The sequence below is a fragment of the Harpia harpyja genome, chromosome 1, assembly GCF_026419915.1.
Source record: "Harpia harpyja isolate bHarHar1 chromosome 1, bHarHar1 primary haplotype, whole genome shotgun sequence".
Classification (NCBI taxonomy): domain Eukaryota; kingdom Metazoa; phylum Chordata; class Aves; order Accipitriformes; family Accipitridae; genus Harpia; species Harpia harpyja.
Window position 1 is genome coordinate 81649491 of NC_068940.1, and position 22549 is coordinate 81672039.

Here is a 22549-nt window from a genome sequence, read left to right on the forward strand (position 1 = left end):
TTAATTTCTCCTCTTAATCATAAATATTTAACTAATAATATTTGTTTAAAAATTTCCACCAAATTTTTTTTGTATTTTTAAATGTTACTTAGAAGGTTAGGTCAATCTGCTCATGCTGTTAACACAACAAAACATGTCCAAAAAAACCCTTAAAATCCTTTCCTAGATAGCTATTTTGGTTGACAGTGGTGGGTCTAGGTTCTCATTAACAGGAAACATTAAAAGGCTACTATCAATCCTTAAATTAAACTTAACTATCTGTAATTACAGGTAAAAATTCAAGCTGTATTCAATGAGCTCTTGTTAAAATATTCATATATATTTAAACAACATTAACTATTACAATCAGGGAGAACCTACTGGGGCTGCTGCACCACCTTTGGATCTGCAAAACCTTCTGCACTCTTGTACCTCATGCACTCTTTTAATTTCATAAATAATAGGAGAAGTCATTTAGTATATTTTACAAATAATAAAATTAAAAGAATTCATCTTGGATGCAATTTAGCTGCTTGCTTTGCCAAAGTTCACTATCAGGAAATTTTTTTTTTTCTGATTTAAATGAGGCCACAGAACCACAGGATGGTTGAGGTTGGAAGGGACTTGTGGAGGTCATCTGGTCCAACCCCCCTGCTCAAGCAAGGCCACCTAGAACTGGTTGTCCAGGTCCATGTGCAGATGGTTTCTGAGTACCATCTCCAAGGATGGAGACTCCACAACCTCTCTGGGCAACCTGTGCCAGTGCTCAGTCACCCTCAGAGGGAAAAAGTGTTTCCTGATGTTCAGACAGAACCTCCTGTGTTTCAGTTTGTGCCCATCACCTCTGATCCTGTCACTGGGCACCACTGAAAAGAGCCTGGCTCCATCTTCTTTGTACCCTCTCTTCAGGTATTTATGCACATTAATAAGATCCCCCCGAGCGTTCTCTTCTCTAGGCTAAACAGTCCCAGCTCTCTCAGCCTTTCCTCATAGGAGAGATGCTCCAGTCCTGTAATCATCTTCATGGACCTCTCATAGAATCATTTAGGTTGGAAAAGACCTTTAAGATCATCAAGCCCAACCATCAACCATGCCCACTAAACCATGTACTGAAGTGCCTTGTCTACACGCTTTTTGAATACCTCCAGGGATGGTGACTCAACCACTTCCCTGGGCAGCCTGTTCCAATGCCTGACAACCCTTTCAGTAAAGAAATTCTTCCTAATATCCAATCTAAATCCAATCTTTGTTGGACTCTCTCCAGTATGTCCATGTCTCTTGTACTGGGGAGCCCAGAACAGGAACCAGAACTCCAGGTGTGGCCCCACCAGTGCTGAATAGAGAGGAAGGATCATGTCCTTTAACCTGCTGGCAACACTCCTCCTAATGCAGCCCAGGATGCCATTAGCCTTCCTTGCTACAAGGGCACATTGCTGGCTCATGTTCAATGTAGTGTTTGCTCTCCAGGACCCCAGAACCTCTTCTGCAAAGCTGGTTTCCAGCTGGGTGGCCCCAGCATACTCTGGTGCATGGCACTTTTCCTCCCCAGGTGCAGGATTTTGCACTTCTCCCCATTGAACTTCACGAGGTTCCCGTCTGCCCACTTCTCTGTTCAGCCAGTTTTCAGTCCACCTCACTGTCTGCTCATCCAGCCCATACTTCATCAGCTTCTCTGTGAGGATGTTAAGCCAAAAGCCTTACTGAAATGAATGTAGACAAGATCCATTGCTCTCCCCTCATCTATCAAGCCAGTCATTTCATTGTAGAAGGTTATGAGGTTGGTAAAGCATAACTTCCCCTTTACAATGGTCAAGACTTACTGGTAATGACTGTGTCACGCACTTGTAGTAAACCACAGTAAGTCTTAGCAGTTATTTTGGATCTACAGCTGTTAAGGTTGGAAATTGCTTTACTGGCCATACAAAGACAAGGGGAAAAAGAAAAAAAATAAACAGAAAGAAAAAAAATAACCCCTCCGTTTAATGGTATTTCCCTCCCCTCATCTTAAATATCAACATGAAAGAAATGTGCAAAACATCAAGGTGGCAATTTTTAGTCAACATACCAGACTAATAAAGGGGAGGTAAAACTGAGCAACTACTTCAAAGAAAAAGGCTGGACAAAGAGGAGTAAAGAACTACGTGGACTGCTAGCCCCATGCTCCCAAACACCATACTGAAACATTCTCATTTGCATTAGTGCACTTTGCCACACTTCTAAATTACCAGCTTTTTCAAAAGTGCTCTAAATCTCTAGATTCATGGGTTCTCTCTGGTTTGCCCTTGCAAAAAAATACAGTATTAAAATATTCTGAGTATTCTGTTTAAGCAGTCCATGCACAATAAAATCTACTGGACAGTCACCCAAGTCAACATTAATGAGCAGGTATCTTTGGGCTGCTAAGAAGGCAGAACTAACAGGTAAATGTTTTAATATGTCAGAATCTACATACCTACAGAGTCTAAATATGTCAGTATCTAAATATGTCAGAGTCCATCTTAAAGATGACTGCAAGCTTATAAAGATGTAAAGACGATTACAAGCTGGATAAAACCTTGGGATTTTTTTTTATCATAAAGGCCATGATCTAGATGAATTAGACAGAAGTTTAATAGCATGACTTTTAAAAGCCTCTATAGCTTATTGCTTTTAAACAAATAATGTGAATTGTAAATTTGAAGTACAGTATTTTATCAAATAAAAGGCCCTAGGTCTACATGCAGCATAGTCTGAATATTAAAAGATATCCTTTCAATGTGAACCAGCATCTTATGCCCTTGAGATTATGCACTGAATACTAAGGCAGATGGAAACTGCAGAGAGGAACATAAAAAGTTACAGATGTGCATAGACTAAGAAGTGCATCTGTATGCATAATAACGCAAGGCAAACGGGTCTCAGAGATAAATTCTGTATTCACACCTTCCACTGACTTTATCATACGGAAATATCTGAGTGATCTGACAGGTCTCTTGAATCAACTCTAGTGAGTAAAATTAGCTTCTGCTCTCACTAGAATACTTTCTATATAAAAAAGGACATCACAGAATAACAGCTATCGCTTTGTACTATTTAATTACAGGAGGTGTCAGATACTTTTTTTAATAGATTATTTGTGGCCTGCAAATTCAACAGTGCTGAAGGAAATTCTAACCCTTAACAGAATTAATAGACACTGTTAGACAACACAGTAGTCTATTGGGAACACAGTAGAAGAGTGCCTGCTATTACAGTTCTTTAATCTTAGTCGGAAAATGCTCAATTCCACCTTAAAAGTGGAATGCTGCCCCTTAGCCTTCAGGTGCTTTTCCTTTCTGGATATACCAGAGAAGAAATTATGCTCTTTTTCAGGCTTTGTCATCCCTCACTGAGCAAGATAAATTTCTTAAGCTCCCTGTTTTATGATAGAATTAACCAAGAAAAAGACAGATAAGAGCAGCAAGTTGCTGCAACTCTTCCTGCAAGCTCACTCGCCTTGAGCAGAATCCACCAGACACGTTCCAGATGAAGTCTCCTTAGCGAGTTATAAAATGACACTCACTACCACTACTAAAATACTTTGCTTCATGTATCTAGAATGCCATTTCCCTTCCACACAGCTGCATCGCACCGCAGGTTACTGCTGTCATTCTGTGCAAGCGAGACACAGAGTGGCTTTCTCCTTAGCTGTCATCCCCTACAAATGAATCACTAGTTTACTATAAAACTTCTTAGCTCATAAATCCATCCCCACTACTCAAGTCCTCCCAGTCATCCATATTTTACTGTAATCCTATGCAATGATAAGGCTTCCCCACTTTCCGTCAAAAGCAACTGTCATTAGCACGCTCCAACTTTCTGAGACAAAACTACTGAAATTTTTAACAGTATTCTATCTTATCAAAGGCAGACATTATATGCTACCTCTCATAAATCCGTTTACATGTATGACACTTTTCCATTTGCCTCCCTGCCTTGATTCTTTTTAGTTTTTTTTCTATTGCTTTGCTACAGAAAAAAAAATAATTATTTTCAAGCTGCCAGAACCATCTCTTCTCTACGTTTTGAAAAATAGCTAGCGCATTTGCTGTTCCGCAGTTAAATACCATCTCTATTTTGATAGTGTTCTGTTTGTTTTGAAATGTTTGCTACAAGACTTTCTAAAATACAGCTTCTTTCACCAAGCCCCGTACAAACCTCAGCACTAGGAACTTCTAGGTTTCATCTTCGTTTCCCTGTAAGAATTTCCACTGTAAGAGTTTCCACCTGTATGCTTTTATTTCACTCTTAATCCCGATTTCATGTTCAACACAACCAACTGCACCAAAAATGAAGGCAAAATATTAATACAAGCTGGGGATGATAGCTCTGATCATAACCTCATGCTCACTGCATAACGCCCAGCTTCTTTCTTGTTTCATTTTTAATGGATAAATAGCTTTTAACTACTTGGATTATTTTCCTTTACAAGGTCAAACTCAGCTTGACTTTCGGCAACATCTTAATCACACTTAAGACTTCTGAACTCTATGACAGTCTTCATTTTTTTAAACAACTACTTTTGCCACTCCTTGCAAGTTCTTGGCTAGCTTCTGATATTCTCTTTGGCTGGCTTTTCTTCTGATTAGGTCTGCAATTATTCTGCTCGTGTATTCTGCTTTTTCTTGGGATGCAAATCCTACATGCTTTTTCTAATTCTGAATCAAAGAGGTTCCAAGAACCCCACCGATAGCTACCTTTGCTCTTTGGTTCAACTAATTTCAAACCATTTCCCTACAGTTTCTCAGTCTGCATTTTTGAAATTCAAAACCTTTAACTGGAAACCCCTTTCAATCTAAACCACATAAACCTCTGATGCCAATTATTCAATACAAACTCGGCGTCTACAAACGGCTCTTCTAGAATGTCCTCAATGCTTATAAAACCCAGTTTAAAGCAACATTATTTCTTTTTAGTTCAGTAACGGTGTGTGAACATTGCATCCAGAATAACTGGTCCCTAGAACTAGTAGTGAAATTATGACCTATACAAGAGTTAAAGTCTCCACAGCATATAGTGGTAGGCAAGTAACTTTATTCCACCTACTGTATTCCAATAATTCCATGTATACCTAATACAAGAAAACTCTTTTGCACTTGAAATTACTGTGTGTGAAAGACTCATCCAGTGAAAGTATAGAATTCCAACTCAGCAATACACTTCATGCACGTGATAACCACGTAGAACAAACTGACCTTTTAATAACCAAAATAGCAACTTGTTCTGGAATGCTTTATCCTGTCACTATTGTTCTTTATCTGAGACCATCCAGTCTTTGAATCCTTAATATTTACTTCTCATTCCTTTCCCTGACAAATATATATAAAAGTTTGTGCCTTTTGTAACAAATGTAACTGAAATAAAAGACCAGGTCCCAGAAACGCTCTACATATCCTACTACCAGAACAAAGAACCTGGTTTTACATTAACTTTTACAAATAATGAAAGTTAGCATCACAATCCTTGCAGTACAACACGTATTATTACTACTTAAGCCTGTAGAATTTCCCATACCTCACAATACCTGAAAAAAGTATAAGGTCATTTTATGTAGCAGAATACATGTTTCAAGCTACCCAAGCAATAGCTCAGTATGTTAAACTACTTCACAAGTCAAGATTAATGAATTAATTACCAACTTGCTGCCCATTTTACAAAATCCAAATACCAGCACAAAGGTTCAGTGATTTATTCAACATTACAGGAGACATAGCCTAAGCCTACTTAACACCTAGTTTCATGCTTTAACCAAAACTACCATCCACTCCTAATGTTGTAAACAAAGCACGGACACAGGAGCTAGAGTAGAGAACCAAATCTAAGGAAAGCAAAATATTCTTTCAGTGATTTCAGAAGGAAGCTACACATCTTTCACATCTTTATCTGTAAAGTTTCTTAATCAACCCATTCAAATGTGAATGAATTTCTCAGATTCTGTAATCATTTTAAATCTGATATAGCCTGAGGATCTTTCTGCAAGTCCTGTCTTCTACATCTGCCTTCAACCAATGTCCTAACACCCACTGGGACTACTTTATTTATAGAATCATAGGCTCACTGAGGTTGGAAGGGAGATCTGGAGGTCATCTAAATCCAACTCCATATTCACTTAAGTAAAACACGAATAGAAGCAGTGGCGAGTTTGGAGCCCAGGACTGTAGAGTGCTTGTGGATGGGTAACCTTCACTTATGACTTTTATGATGCAAAATAGTTCATCAACATTTTGACAACAACAGGTAAATACCATACTAAACACTGAATCAGGCAAAGAAACACTTTCTTTTTCAACAAATTTCAAAACTTGAAAATGTTTCCAGCATACTTTATTTTGATGCTTACCAAACAAAGAATAATATTTTAGAGAGTAAAAAATTTCCAAAGTAATTAGTGTCAGATTGTTTCAGATTCCTTCTTTGCCACTATTTACATTCCCAAATACATTTTAGTGAGAGAAATGAGGAATAACTAAAATAAAGACTTGCTCCTTGAACTGATGTTTAATAAGAAAAATCACCATCTAGTTCATAAGAAATTTCAAAACAATGGTTAAACACAAATGTCATTTATATTTTACACTAAACTACAGTCACAGCACTTCTTGTAAAACCTCTTCAAAGGCTCACTTCAAAAAAAAGAGAGGGAAGCACAAATTCGGATCCCTGAAGACCATTTGAACAAAACACGATCTGCAAAACTGAAGTGTTGAAGGGTATAAGATTCAGTCATACTGCCCAACAAAAGAGAGGAAGAACATATGAGGCACAGGCACTAGTGATCATAATCCCTTCGTATGGAATTAGCTGAAGCATAGAAGAGCTGTTTGCTATATCACTTCCATTCCTGTTACCTTCTCTCACACCTACCCCAAAACTCAGAGAAGTCTGCAGAGAGGTCCCTTCACCACCACTGCACCCTATGGAACCCCAAAAACTGCAGCAGCAGCTTGGGCTAAAACCCCTCACTGCACCACAAGTTACCAGCTGTCTGCCATCCGGTCTGATCACATACTACCCAACCCTCTCCAACCTCTTAGCCAGGGAGAGCCAAGTCAGCAGAGCAGAAGGCTGCAAAAGGAGGCTCAGCAAGAGACACCAACTGCTGCTAGCAGCTTTAAATGGTTTAACGTATACCTGGTGCCAGAAATAGGGCACTAACTGAAGATGCAGCCATCAGCTATCAAGATACCAGACATTCTGGACTTGGAGAGAGGAGAAGAGGTGAACGTTACTCTTCCATCCTAATTCTATCCAGGATGAATGAAGCATGCCTCAAAAAGGACTATGATTTGGACAATCAATACATTTCCATTTGCTAGAGTGTGGAAAGCCATGAGCTAATGAATTTTGCACTACTGGCAAACCTTGTCAATTAGCCCACAACGTTTGGGAAGCAGCATATAACCCAACCCCCAGGAAACCCTGCAAAACTCAAAAAAAGGCCAATAAATCACAGAGTTTCTGCTTTTTTGTGTAGAAAAGTATCCCTGGTGAGACCAGGGTATTTTTTTCCTCATTACATTTACTTAACTTTTTCAGCTGTTACACTTGCCTTGGAGAGTTTCAGTTCTATCCCTGAACAGCAACACAATACCCCAACACAAGAACAGGCCAGTGCTGATGAAGGCCTCTATATTCCAATATAAACACTCATATCAACTGCTATTATCAATGTGCACATCCCTTGTTTAGCAACACACTCATGCCCACTGCCGCTAACAGCACCAACTCTTGGGTCCTTTTAGGCTACTTTTTTATTGAACAGCACCAAGCTGACTTAACCTCCCACAGACACGCACAACTGCTCACGTCAGCAATGCCACACTCCAAATACCTAGAAACTCTCCAAGCCTGCAATGGCCCCTGGGCAGCCACCTACTCCTAAAGGGACTTTCAACAGAGATGAGATCAGCAAACATATCCCATAATCCTAGAGCACAGTAAATGACCCATGGAGCATGGGATCTCTGATAGCAAAATTACAGACTGTAACAGAGTAGAATTTCCTGCATTTGTTGACTTGAGTATTTATAGCAAGTTTCTCAATAACTGGGGTTTTTTTCCTTCTTGGGAGATGAGCAGAATTCAGTCTTTATCAGTTTGATGAGTAAGATTTTATTTATTCATCATTCTGCCTATACTTCATTACTTCTCACAGTCCACAGCATTTCCCCTAAAGGGACAGAAAGGATTCCCCTTGGTGGTAACGGAAATCTCTTTGCCCTTCAGTCTCAGCACTCTTCTCATTTACTTCTTAACAAGTCTACCTGAAAAATCCTTCGGTAAAATAGTTCAAAGATGTTTATGTAAACCTGTTGAGACCTTCAAGTAACAACTTTATGGCAATAACTACTCACTCATTTCACAGGTTACACATTCAAATGCCAATTTTGTTAATTATTTCAGAGCTCACCTGTAGGAGAAGAATGGCAGTACGATACTGTGAAATCAATGCTAAACATCTAGAGTTTGGGTTGGACTTTTCACACCATTATCTAGCAGAGTAGTTAAGTACAAATTGCTTCGTTTTAATAAAGACAAATCAGTTTTCAACAGTTCAGAAAATACTCCTACATTGCTTTGTATTTTCCTCTCTCTCAGTTATGCTATGCATGAGACGATGTTCAGGAAAGTATTAATGAAACCAGTTATGCCCACTAACACACAAAATTGCCTAGAAAAGAAGCATTCTTAAATAGTTGCTGTCTATTCAGCTAGCAAGCATCATCCCCATGTAACGGATGGGTACGGGGAGCAATCGGCTAAGTTCACCCACTAGCACTGTGTGAGGGGACAGAACTCGAAGTCCCCCTTGCCCTCTGTGCTGCTCATTGGTACCTATCTGCTGGGCAGAAACTGCTTGCCAGAGCCAGTTCATAACCTCCTAGCAGCATGCCGAATTGGCAGTGCTGTCAGAGAGGCAGCACAAGAGCCCAGAGACCCAAGACCCTCCAAGGACCCACCAGGGGATTCTCCAGCTGCCCTTCCCAGGTCCCTGCCCACAGAGGCATGGCCGGGCAGTGACCTGATGCCGCTGGCAGCCTGCCTGGGCTTATGCTGCTTGACTCTGCCAAAGGAACTACAGAGTGCTGCAGAGAAAACGGAGGAAGGGTCGAGAAGCAGTTTTTAATTTTCCACAACTTGCGCTGCACTTCTTTCTCATAGTGCAAGCCTTCCACATAGTCTCACTTCTGTTTCCCCACATGACTAACAGATTGCATGCACTGGAGGCACCTGGGACAAAAAGCAGGGGATCTCCCAAACCTCCCAATCCCTCCTACACTGTTCTCTCTCAATGCAGCTTTTATTCTGTTTTCTTCCTATCTACAATAAAGATGCTAAAATAATTAAAGCAATGATTCTTTCACTTTGGATAAGCTTGTTAAGAGTGCATTATGCTTAAAACCATGACAAATGTACTCTTTTATTATTTACACAAATGACTTTTAGAGCATTTTCCTGATGGACTGTTATTATTACTTGATAATATGTAATCTGAAATGAATATAGCATGAAAAACTTGAGAAGAAAAGAAAAATTTTATAACTAAATAATTGAGAGAATACTCTTTTAGCACTTGGCACAACAGCATGATTCAGATGACAGCAATATACTGAAGTACGGATGTCACTGTTAGCTCTTTCAGAACAGTGGAGTCACTTTCTGGATTCTTATCTGATAGAACCGTAATAAATATGATAAAACAAACCTCTGCACATAATTGGTAGTTCTTTCAGAAGAGAGAACATCATCTTGTCTATTAGTACAGCATGAGGAGGAAGGAGGTGGGGAGGGGACAACTTACATAATCCTTTGTAAAGAAGTTTTCTCTACTTCATCTCCCCCCAAAATATTAAAGAAAACCAGCTAGTTTAATTATGGGAATAATCTAGAGGGAGCACAAACACCATTAGAATTTTTGGTCCATGACACAAGCCGGAATAAAATACTAACAAAACAAAATAAAAAAATCCATTATCTCAGCTTGGAATATTTTGTTTCAGTGTAAAAAATGATCTCTTTGAAGCTTGAAGAACACAAGGCAGTTCCCCTCCCTCCACCCCCCAATAAACAGATGTGAAAACCTGGTTGCTTCTTTCAGTTGAAAATTTCCTAATACAAATACACATCTTACCCCAACTTAAACCATAGGTGACATAAATGCAGATTTCGTAAAGCACATACTTCAGGTTTGATAGTGAAACTTCTGTTTGTTGGTTTAGTAATTTTCCTTGCTAAACTCACACAATTAATGTCAATACAGTCAATTTCAATTACATATTTTTAATCTTAAAACGTTTAGATTTCAACTACTCCGTGATATATGGCTGTTTCAAGAGCCATTTCTGGAAAAATGGCTATGTTTTTGAATTGTCCATTTGAGACCATGTGCACTATAAACAACTTGGAAGTAAAATACTTTTATATTTAACCTGAGACTCAGCAGCAAAAAGCTGATACAACAAAACATGACTAGTTATTCCTTCCTGAACTGAAAGTACTGAAACAACATTCTTAGCTGTAATTTCAAGGTACTTAAAAACAAACCAAAAAAGCTCTCCAAGAAACCCACCCTTCATTAGGTATTTCAATCAACTGACTTCTGCCTTTCTGTAGCACTGAGATATACTAGATATACATATATCAATGTTTCAAAGTTTTAAAAAAGTGACAATGCTACTAGAAAAGATGATGCTAATTCAGACACAGAATATTAATAGTCCTCTACTAATGAGACAGAATCACACTGTTATTTCATGGCACAGTGTTTAAACACAGGGACTTTAAAGAACATCTGGTGAGAGCTGAAGAAAAGCCATTTGATCTAAAGAAGCTGTGATTTCAAATGAAACAAAACAAAACAAAACAAAAAAACCCAAGCAGCACAACGGCCACCAAATACCCACTTCTACATTTCATCATGTGATTACAGTTCAGTCATGTAAGTCAAAACATGCATGTTAAAATTCTCGAACTTCAGAAACTCAGCTGTCATTCTCAATTTTTGCTGGCTTAATCAGCCGTCAAGTAGTCTAGGAAATGACACAAGCTCACCAGAGCTCAACTTCCTTACTCCATTTAAGACTATGCTCACTGGCTGACTGTAATAAGAACATGCATCAAAAGATCCTCTGCAATCTTTTCAGAGGCAAGATAGGATGTCAAAATCTACTTCAAATAAAGTTGCATTTGAAAAAGAACCAAACTGCAGAAAAAGAATGTAGGAAACTTTACCTTAATTGGAGCACGGCTAAACTGTATTTTTCTGTTGGCTGGGATTTCATCCTCATCTGGCAATCCATTAATTTCAGAATATTCCATATCAGGTTCATAACAGTTATTTTCGTCACTGTCATCCTGATCATCCTGTTCTGTACCTGTCTCTCCCCAGTCAGAATTGTATCTCGATCGTACCCGATATACACTGTAGTCAGAGTGCATATACACATGGGAACTCTGAAAATCATTCACATCTTCATGTACTTCTTTTTCACTTGCCTCATCATAATGGGACTCAGTAGCATCTGAAACAGCGTCTGTGGCAAAATCACCACCTGATGCTACATTTCTTGGTAATTCTGCAGCTTCGGGTCTATCAAAGATACCCTCTGCATGTTCTGACCGTTCCTTTTGCAACAAAACTTCTGTCTCTGTTTTTGATTTACTCCTAGCACAGCTGTCCACAGATCTTTCGCTGTCAAGCACGTTGACCAAATCCTGTTGACTCGCTGCAGAGCTCTCAACAGAATCAGCACTTGCCTCTGTACTCTTCTTTATTTCTTCAGTTGTTTTTGAACCTGCCGAAGCGCCTGTGGACGTCTTCTGTCTCGGTGCTGAAGGCGTGCTATTCTGCTGAGAGTTCTCAACAGACATCACGCCTGTACTCTGTTTGGCTGGGGGAGACCACGTGCTAGCATCTTTCAAAGGACTGAAACCCTCAAGGTTTGCAACTGGGGAAGAGATATTTGCGACAGTAGATGAGAGGTTTAGCGGATAGTGACCAGTTACAGAGTACTCTTCATTGTTTTCTGACTTTTCTACAACGATGACATTGTGCGAGTCAGTGTTTTCAAAAACTGCACTGAGCTGACTCACAGTTGGAGAGACAGTCTCTGTCCTTGGGCTAAGACTGTCCAGTGAATCAGTGCTGCCTCTGTGAGACTTAGAGCTGCACCACTCATCTGGAAGCTCACTGGAAACAACTTTCTCTTTCTTTGGGGAGTAGCGATTGGAATGTCCCATTTCATGAGCATTTCGCTCAAACATCTTCCGAGTTTCAGTAAACTTGGAATAGGAAGGACCATCATGGATAGTGTCAAATCTACTAATCCTTTCCGAGACAGATGATTCCAGTTTTACAATTGAACCATCTGCTTTCTCTACAAATTCTTTGGGCCTAATTCGTCTTTGAGGTGATGGAGGGCCACCCTTCCCCCTGGTTTTAGAGGTAACTCCAGCACTTTCAGTGGGCTCCATGCCCATTTGCATAAATAAGTTCTTAATCCTATTGACATTTGAGCCATATTTCCTTCCCCTGCTCTGCGAGGCCTCTCCTTCCTCTTTCGCTTTTTGGTCCCCATCTGATTTCGGTTTGTCAAAGGTGCTTTTCAGCGCCTGGAACTCAGTTCTGTAAGCATTCCTGTGAGGAGAGGCACTTCGGAGGGTCGATCTTTCTCCTGAAGACTCCGTTTTCATCATGTTTACTCCAGGAGCACAGAACCAGCTTACATAGTTTCTGTGGTACTGCTCTCGGTAGTTTGTCACAGCTGAGATTCTGCTTGAGGACTGTTTTTCTCAGGGGGCACTGCCCTTCAGCAGGGCCATACTGGACAGAAGATCTGGAAGCAAATATCTAAACACATGTGGTCAATTCTGACAAAGCAGTGCAACCGAAGACTCTCAAGAACAACAGCTGATTTAACCTGTAATAGAAAGGAGGGTTTTCTGAATCACACCGGGTACTTGTACTTCTTGAAATATAAGCCACAATTTCCATTTACCTTTATTTGATGTGTTTACAAAAAAATAGCAAAAAAATACAACCTAAGACTGCACAGACACATGAAAACTTGTCATTACAAACTTTTTCAAATTGATTGTTGCGTAATTTGCAATCTATAATATAGATTGCAAATAGTGAAAGAACAGGTTATCGCATCCTACCATTCACAAAGTATCACATCATGCCACAAACATGCATGCAAAGGAAAGGCAATGTGACAAGGAAAATAACACTACTTCTGTGTAATTGAACTTTTCTAAAAAAAGTAAAAATTAAAAAAAAAATCCCCAAACCAAACCTCTGAGTTACTTACATCTAACTATAAAGTAATTCATGCAAACATGATGGTTCTGATTCCCTGAGGCATTGCAAAACAACCCTTGCTCTCTCAGAGAAACATAATGGTAGAAATACCATCAAACATAATACACTTAGAAAGGCAAATTAAACTGCAGCTCGAGGAAATAAGGAAAACTGCACCCAAAGTTAACATCCTCAGCTGACATGGTAAAGAAAGTGAAATCCAGTCAGAGAAAGTTGCCCCTTGTCACGGGCAGCGGTTTTAGCACCTGGAAGGGCCTGGAGGTGCCCAAGGAGGAGCTGCAGAAACCGAGCCAGGGGCTGGATCCGCTCCCACCCCCCGGCCCGGCAGGGGCCGCCGTGCCGGAGCCGCGGAGCTCGCCGGCCTCGGCCGCCGCCGCCCCCGGCCCCCGCACGCCCGCGAAGGGCAGCGCAGGGCTCACCGAGACCCAGACCCCTCTCCCTTCCCCTCCGTTCCTCCTCCCCAGCCCCGGCTCCGCGAGCCCGCGCCCGGCCGCGCCGCCGCCGCTCCCGCCGCGCCGGGGACGCCTCGTTTTGGGCGCCGCAACGCACGGCGCTCGTACCAAGGCAGGGAACCCCGCCGCCGCCGCGGGAGAGGCGCGCCCCTTCCCGCGCCGCCCCTGCCCGAGCGGGCGGCGCCGATCGCCACGGGCGATCGAAAAGGCCACTCGGCAGCGGCTCCCGGCGAGACCGGTCTCGCAGGAGGCGATAAACTTAACCTGAGAGGACAGCGCCGGAGACCCTGCGGCGACGGCGGCGGCTCCCCCTCGGGCGGCCGCGCCACGCCGTGCCGGCGGGCTGGCGGCGCGGGGCCCCGGGCGGCAGCACCTTGCGGCGGGGCAGAGCCCGGGCAGCCGCCCGCCGCCCCCGCGCGGCCGGGCCCCGGGAAACAAAAGCCCGGTGACAGGGCTGCTCCCCCGCGGAGCCCAGCGCGTCTCCCGCCGAGCGCGCACGCCGCCTTACCCAGCCGAGAGCCGCGGCGGGCTTCCCCCAGCCTCCCGCCTCAGCGCTGCCCCCGCTCTTCCTCCGGCCCGCGGCGGCTCGGCGCCTCTGTGGAGAACGGCCGCTGCCGCCGCCCGCCTGACAGGAGGCAGCAACCGCCGCGGCGCCTCAACGCCATTGCAGGCGACGGCAACGGCGGCGGCGGCTGGGGCACCGATACGGCTCCGCGCGCACACCCGCGGCGGCAGCGCGGGGGAGGAGAGCCGCCGCGCCCCGCCGCAGCCGCGCTCCCGCCCGCCGCCCGCCCCTCCGCCGCGGCGCTGCCGCCGCGCCCCCGCCGCGGGAGGCGCCCCGAGCCGCCGCCGCCCGCCGCGGGGCCGCCCGCCGCCGCCGCCGGCGGGTGACAGGTGCCTCACCTCCTCGGCGAGCCGCAGTGGTTCGCTCCACCGGGGGGGGGGGGGGGGTTGGGGCGGCGGGGGAGGCGGGCAGCCGCGCTCCCGCTGCAGTCCGGCCCCGGGCGGTTACCGCCGAGCGGCGGAGGCCGGGCCCGGCCGCGGCCACGCCGCCTCCGCGCCCGGGCGGCGGGCTCGCCGGCGCCGAGCCCCGCTGGCTCCCCCCCGCCGCGGTCCGCCTCCTTCCTCCTCCCGGGAACGCTTGTTTCCAGCCCGACCCGCGAGGACCGGGCCGGTTCGGTGCCCGCCTTCGCGCGGGAGGGCGCAGGGTCCGGCGGCCCGCCGCAGGGAAACCTGTGGGGCGCGCCTAGCACCCCGCGCACCGAGAACTCGCTACAGGTCACGACGCAGCGAACTCCCTCCCTGGCTATTACGGTCTTTAACCCAGCCTGGACGAAAGAGTAACGTGCTGGTAACGAACCCGGGCAAACCCCTAACCAGCTCTGTGAACGCTGCTTGTGCCGGCAACCGCTGGCTGGGACGGCGGATTACCCTTAAGAGTACAACCACGACCAGCACGCCTTTATTGTTTTGTTAGGTGGGTGAGTTCGCCACAAAAATGTTCTGGCTTTATGCAGTGAATAACAAAACTTAATTGTGGAACACGAAATATCTAGGTAATTTGTAAAATTGGCAATCCGAGAAGGTAATGACTGTTAATCACGTAGCAACTCCTAAGCAAAGTTCGTTAAACTAATGGAATAAATATCCAGAAAATGGCCTGGGGATGTACGCTGCAAATTCTGAAAACTAATTATTATGCATACATAATTAAGACAGCAGTGACTGAAAATAGAGACGTTCGGTATATAGGTTCACAAACTTAATTCATTAGTTTTAATGAGACTGAAGCATGGGTATTATATACCATTCCAAGTGTTCACAGGTGTCAATCTCTAGTTAATCTCATTTGCACCAAGGGTATGCCGCTCAGAATGTTTGCCTCAATAAAGTTTAAATAACCAGCGCATTAATATTGACAGGCAAACAACAAATCTCGTAAAACAGACTGAAAAACAGCATTTTGATACATATACACGCAAGGGGCCAGCAACAGAAATGAGGACATTTCAGTAGTGGTTTTCCCACTGCCAGCAATAAGCCCATCCTGGTGCGTTGCGTGGCCTCTACTCAGGCTATTGCTGCCTGAGGACAGAGGCACAGGAGGGGACAAGGGGGATTCTGGATGCCCCACGGGCTGCTGAGCATTGCCATGCTAAAGAACACTAGCACAGCAGGGAGAATAAGAGCTAAGGTGAGGTGTGTAATGAGTGAGGATACAGGCAGCACCTGAGCTTCAAAAGCAGTTAGAGAAAGCTCCCCTTCTGAGACGGTTTGCCAAAGCAGAAGAATGAGGGAACAACTGTTTCACAGCTGCTTGCGGTGGTGAGGAGTCCTGCGGGTGATAACCTGCACAAGGACTAAAAATATTGCCACTAACCAGGACATTCCCTATTAAATTCTAAACATCAGATAACACACCAGATCTGAGGCCCAGCCTCTCTGGCAGTGCCTTTCTATCAGTACGATTTTGTAGACATGAAGCTGTAAGAACACTTAGAGAGCTGCTTGACTTTTGAAGATAAAAATACATTAACAGAGCTTCAAGTGTCATTGAAGAAGCATAGACACATAAAGCAGAAATTTAAACATTTTATTTCCTTTGTGAATTTAGGCTAAGCATGCAGAGTGGTTGGAGAGCATAGCATGTACCAGATATGTATCTGGAAGAGTTTTATAATGCACATACACGGGCAAAAAAAGGGACACAAGCAAACATTAAACAATCTATGAAATGACTGAAGCAATTTTAAAGATACTAATTCACATCTAATTATGTAAAGATAATTAGGAAAGTATCCACTACTATATCTACATAACCAGAGCCCTAAATGTTATTAGATCCTTTTTCTAACAGAAGTTTTGCAAACAAAATGGCCACTTCTGACCCGTAATATAAATTTTAAACAATGTACCCAAGAACACACGTGTATTATTTCATGGCAGAATAGTACAAACTATCTCTATATTATACTTTAGTAGAAAGTAAGGAAACGAGATGACTCACTGATGCTGACAGAAGCAGCACACAAGAAATCTCAAGTTTTTTGCGATGAGATAATGTATTACATTTATGTTCTCCTTAAACGTGTCGTAAGTAGACAGCAAAGATGTTCAAGCAGACAATACCCGGCTTTGACACAGAATCTAATGCAAAATTATTTTAAGTAATTTCAGGTTCCTTCAATACCACCTCAGGTTCAGAACAGCCAAGATTTGTAGAAACTACTAGCAATTTTGGCTGCTCAATCGGAGACAATTTGGACCTTATTTTAGGGGTTCAACTTTGGTCACTGACACCTAAGATACTCAAACTTACTAATCACTTTACAAATAATTTTCAATCTACATCCTTATTTACACAGTGCCTATGTTAAAGAACATTATTGTAGTCTCTAAGATAATAAATTCTATTTTGTTTCCATTGGTATGTCACTTTTCAAGACAGACTCTTCATATATGAGCATGGCCATGCAGCAAACTATAAAAATCAGAATTGTGTGTCCTTTTACATTTTCAGTATTTCTGTGACAATCCATTTGACTAGAAGGTATTTTTAGGCTCTGCTAAAGCATGATTGACATTTTGGTTAATTCCTGAGCAACACTAAAATGCCGCACACCATACTTCAGGGAAGATAAGAGACCAAGGGCCTCCTTATTATGTTAGTATAAATTCAGAGTAACTTCACTGAAGTTATGGAATTACTCTGCTTCCTAACCAATGGGAATTTAAAATCTGTTCAGCTTAATATTTACATATGATAGAACATAACTGTCATTTTACTTGCACGGGAGTAGCAACTCCATTCAAATGATTCTGAATTCGCACATACGACAGGGAGAGAGACCCAAGTTGTTTAACCTGACAGCATCACTTTAAATTATGCTCAGTACCTTTTAAACCCAGTTTTGATGCAGTCCTCCAACACTGAAAATAATTTATTTTCTGTTTATTCTAGATGTGTGAATTATATTTACTTACAAACATGACTATTTGGATGTCACTGAGGGGTTGTTTTGAGTCACTTCCATGTTTCTAAGGCACTCAGGTTTTGAGATAGTGATTGATTTGCGCAGCAGAGCAGCAGTGCAAGTTTTTCCACACGGCTCAGGCAAAAGAAGAAAGTCATTCCATCATCTGTCTCCTGTCAGTGTCTTTCAAGTCTTGCAAGATAATATCTGTATGTACACATACAAGTGGAAAGTATGTACCTATTCTGATCTTTGGCTAAGAAAGCCTCTGTTTGCTATCCTGCCAAACCACTGGCAGGGAGGAGGTTTTTCTTCCTTATACATACCACAGCATAAACAGAATTGACTTCTATTTTTTAACACTCAGTCGTGAATTCTTATTACATAATCCATTTTAAAGAAAAAGATCATGTCTGAACAAGATACATACATTTTGGCAGATGAGGAATGTTCAAGTTAGGTTTCCCCTGTACCAGGGTAGCAGGAGACTAAATGGCAAACAACTGTAATAATGAGTTGATAACCTTTAGTTTCAAACATTAGCAATCTGTGATTGATTGCAGTTAAGTAAAATTCTTTTATACAGGAAGCCATTAATAGTTAAAAAGGGGAGCTCATTAATATCACTAATTTGGCAACTTCAGCAGATTGTGCTGTTTTTACATAGAACATGTCAAACTACTTGAAAGCTCAAGAGTAGCGTCAAAAAAAGAACTTTGTCCTGAAAGCTCTAAAGAAAACCTCTGCTAATGATAACAAACCTGTATGTTCTAGCAGTTTATCAGAAAGGCAAATATTAGCATTATGAAGACCTAAACTCAGACTAGTAATAGCCTTTTCTCAGTTACAGTGAGGAGACTATCACATCCATTCTTAAACATTCTGCTTTTAAATTATTCAAGAAATGCACAGTTATGGCTAGAATAAACTGGATTTTTCAAAAGTGAAATATATGAATTATGCACTGCGTACAACCACTTACACTGAAATAGTGGTTTTGTCTATATTAAAAGCTAGAAATCTTAAGAATGGTCAAAAGAGCTGTATTTCACACAGCTTTCTCTCATGGGCCCTCAACACTGAACTCTGAATTTATAGCACAACACAGACAACTATTAGTTACCAGCCTCGCTAGAATGATGCCAGCTAGTTGCAGAAAATACATGATCTCATGGGAAAGGAAAAGACTAAATGTTCAGTCTGTTAGGAATTCACTAAGAATCAAACCCTGGCAAAACTCGTATTTCATGCTGTTCAGGTGGGGGAATTATTAGAAAATATTCCAAAAACCAGATTAGTTGACAACATGAGGAAGATACTCCAAGGTGAATGGTACCTGTCACATACTTCGATTCATCACTTCAGTATCATATGTAGATATATGGTATAGAAAACTCTCCTTTCCAACATCAGTGAGAAAGATTCAGATTTGGAAATGTTAGTAATTCAACTATTCCAAACCAGAAAAGCTAAAATTTGCACCTGACATATGCTTTGTTTACAATGTAAATATGGAAGCTGTCCTCTTCATAGATGTCACAATTGATTAATCCAAAGCAGAAATAAGAGATAGTTGGAAGCCTCATAATAATATAATAATTCATATTATTTCTTAATGGAAAGACTTTCTTATTATAATAAAATTAATTTTCTATTGAAAATTTTTCTTAACAGTCAGAATCTAGAATATAGAAAATAATGGGGTTTGCCAGTCTGTGCAAAAGCACTATCTCAGAGTATTTCTTGTGCAGTAAATATCCGTTATTACGCTTAAAGAAGACTTAGTGAGCCAGAGGAAAACCGGGAGAAGAGGGACAAGTATACTTGATGCTCAGAGCTTACGAGCGTACTTGATACTGTCGGTATATAACACACAAGCAAATCTGATTACCGAGTTCAGTAACCATTACCTTGCCAAATCAGGTAATGTTTCGTGCCATGAAGAAGAGAAGACAGCAAGTTCAGCTTTTACCTTTTCCAACTGACTGACTATTTGAATTCAGTGGCACTTTGGAGCCTATACTCCCATTCTGGAAACAGCAACAGATGACTTCTCGGAGAGAGAAACAGAGACCAGAGTTCACAAAATACAGCACAGTACTGCTGCCTTGCAGTGTACGATCTATTGGCAAGTGGGAAAAATATTTGTCTGGATTGCTCCACCCTGAAGCTGATGCATCTGACTCTATTTGAACTCACATCGCAGTAGTTCGTGTCCCAAGCTCTCCTGGTAACATGAATGTGGACTGGTTACAGTTGCATTAGTGGAATTTGTTTCTCCTTTTTCCTTTAAAAAAAATCTAGTAATTAGAACGAATACATATGAGAAAACAGCTGTTTAGCTCAAAACAGTAATCTGTCACTTATAGAACCAAACATGGTTTCTCATACCCTGGTTATCTGCTGCGTGATTTGATTACATTTCCCCCTACCTTACAGGTACTGCCTTGCTAATACACCCTCAGTGAAAATTCTCTCTTAAAGCTAGATTTGGTAGTCAGTTTAATTTAGTGCACAAGAGCACTAAATACTTAATTACTGTGTTCTATATGACATCAGATGACAAAGATAGGCCAGCTAAAAATATTGTTATTTTGGAAAAGCTGTGGTCTTTGCCAAAGCATAGAAACCATATCACTGTGCCGCAGTCACTGTAGAAATACAAGTTACCAGCTAGAGGTGTCTATAAATAAGAGTTCTGTGCTAACAATAAAGCACTTGTGTAAAGAGAAAGAGAAATCAAGGAGGGTGACTGCTTCATTACACCATTAAAAAGAAAAATGAGAACACTGCCATCATGTTGAAACACAAAACATAAGAATGAATCAAAGTCCACAAATTTACAACATCTTTAAGAAAGGGAAGGAACACTCACATTAATCAGTATAGAATTATAGAGGAAAAGGATTACATCAATATTTACATAAAACAGAACAAGCAATTGCACGAGGCAGAAGAGACAAGCTTTTGAAGGATCTAGGCCATTGCCCAAGACAAAAATACCCAGGAATAGCTGCTAAAGGTAGCCAGCCTTGCACGAACAAAACCATCAAGCCACCAGGAAAACAGAGAAAAGAAAGATCACAACTCTACATGCCGAATAGCGGGTCTAATATTAAACTTTCAGGTGTGTAATATAAAAAAAAAAAAAAAATAATAAAATGCGACCGTCAAGGCCAGTGAAGAGAAGCTCTTTGGCTCTCCCTATCGGAGGCAAGGGGCAATGCCTCGCTTGTGGCAGATGTGTTTCAACGAGTGGAAAACAAATACTGCGTTTCTTTATTGCTCTGAAGAGTTATGTTCCATTAGCTCTGTAAGTACAAATGAAAAGGTGCATTGTTAGACAAGGGGAACCTCTTGTCATTTCACTGTTAAGTCAGCGGCTAAATCAAAAAGTGATTTTTGTCAATGATAAAAGGACTTTGCTTCTTCAATAAAAATTCAGTTGACATGCTGAATAGGTGCAAGCAAGCAGGAACAGAAGACAGCTGGAAAATGAAAACTTCCTTTATTTGGAAGCTCTACTTCCTGTCCTTCAAGAAAAGGGTTGCATTCTGGAAAGCTGCATTACATTACGACTACTCTGATACAATACATATTTCTGGCAAGAACAAAGTAGATGCACGCCCTCTCAGCGGGGAGGTGACCCATCTCTAGAAGAACTTGAGAAGCTATAACTTGTAGTAGCAAGTGTTGGAATAGGCCTGCACAACGGGTTTAGGCACTGGATCCTTGGTTCCGCAGGAGGAGAAGTTTCTGTCTAAACCAGAGGCAAACAGGACTCTTGCTACCAAGGAAAGGTATATTTACGCACAACCGGCCCATCTGTTTTCACCAAACAAGTTATGTCTGATATGGTCGTTTGTAACTCTACTGTGAAATGACAAAGAGACTGAAGAGCTCCAGGATGCATCTGATGAACGGCACTCAGGTCTGAGAGGGCCGTTGATTATTGAAGTGCCCCCTGTTAAGGGTGACCATTTTCATTCATTCAGAATTGGAGTCACGCACACTTTAGCAAAATACCAAGATCACTTAGTAAATAAGATGATAGTAGGGCTTGAACCTAAATATTTGTATGTGCTAGCGTCTGGGCAGCAAAAGCAGGTACTGCAAGCAGGCTGCCTGATAGCCTAATAGAAGCGAACATACCAAGATCAAGAGTCCACAGGTGAACAGGAAGGGATGCAGAACCAAGAAGAAATAGGATGCAGAATTTTAAATGTTTTACCAACGGCTTTGCATAAATTCAACAGTTACGGTAAAATTCTTTATAATGAGGTCATATGAGTAGTTTTTCCTCCGTATTGTGTTGGCATTGCTCTATGTAATACACCTCTTAAAAACGACCAACCTCTCTTCCAAGCACTATCTTGTCATCTAAGAAAAATGGCTGTAAAGAAAGGGGGGAGAGAGGGCTGCACTGAAGGGTGAAGGAAAGAAAGTGAGATTACAGGGGTCTAAGATAGTTTAGACATACTACCCAGCAGTCTGCATTAGTTTCATGCTGTGCCGCGTGAAGAACAGTGTTTAGGAATAGATGGTGAGGAGGTGGAGGCAGAAGGGAAATACAGATGGGTGCAAAACTGCCAACAACCTGTCAGATCTGAGAAGAGGGAAGTTGTAAGAAGTGCATGAGGAGCAAAAGAACTTGACCCTTTTTATTTATCTATTTTTTGGATGTAGTGGAATTTTCAGACAGGGAATAAAATGACTGAAACAAAAGAAGATAAGGTAGCTGTATGTGTCCATGCCTCTATACAGGCAGCTTCAAGAGTCCCACCAATGCCTAGACTAGCACG

The 22549-nt window shown here is 42.0% G+C and overlaps 1 protein-coding gene across 6 annotated transcripts in view; it reads right to left on the minus strand.

The window, feature by feature from the left end:
* PPP1R9A (protein phosphatase 1 regulatory subunit 9A) overlaps positions 1–14789 on the minus strand; it is a 149715-nt gene extending 134926 nt beyond the window's left edge. For 2 of the 6 annotated variants that reach the window (XM_052801745.1, XM_052801723.1), the window contains exons 1-2: positions 14282–14545; positions 11230–12917 (exon numbers count right to left, since the gene is read on the minus strand). In XM_052801745.1, the coding sequence (XP_052657705.1) occupies positions 11230–12693 (1464 nt within the window). In that variant the 5' untranslated portion in view covers positions 12694–12917; positions 14282–14545. Of the gene's footprint in view, positions 1–11229; positions 12918–13310; positions 13438–14281; positions 14546–14676 lie in introns of those variants that run through there. The other 4 variants (XM_052801765.1, XM_052801755.1, XM_052801729.1 and 1 more) reach the window with 3 other exon arrangements.
* Positions 14790–22549: the final 7760 nt, after the last annotated feature.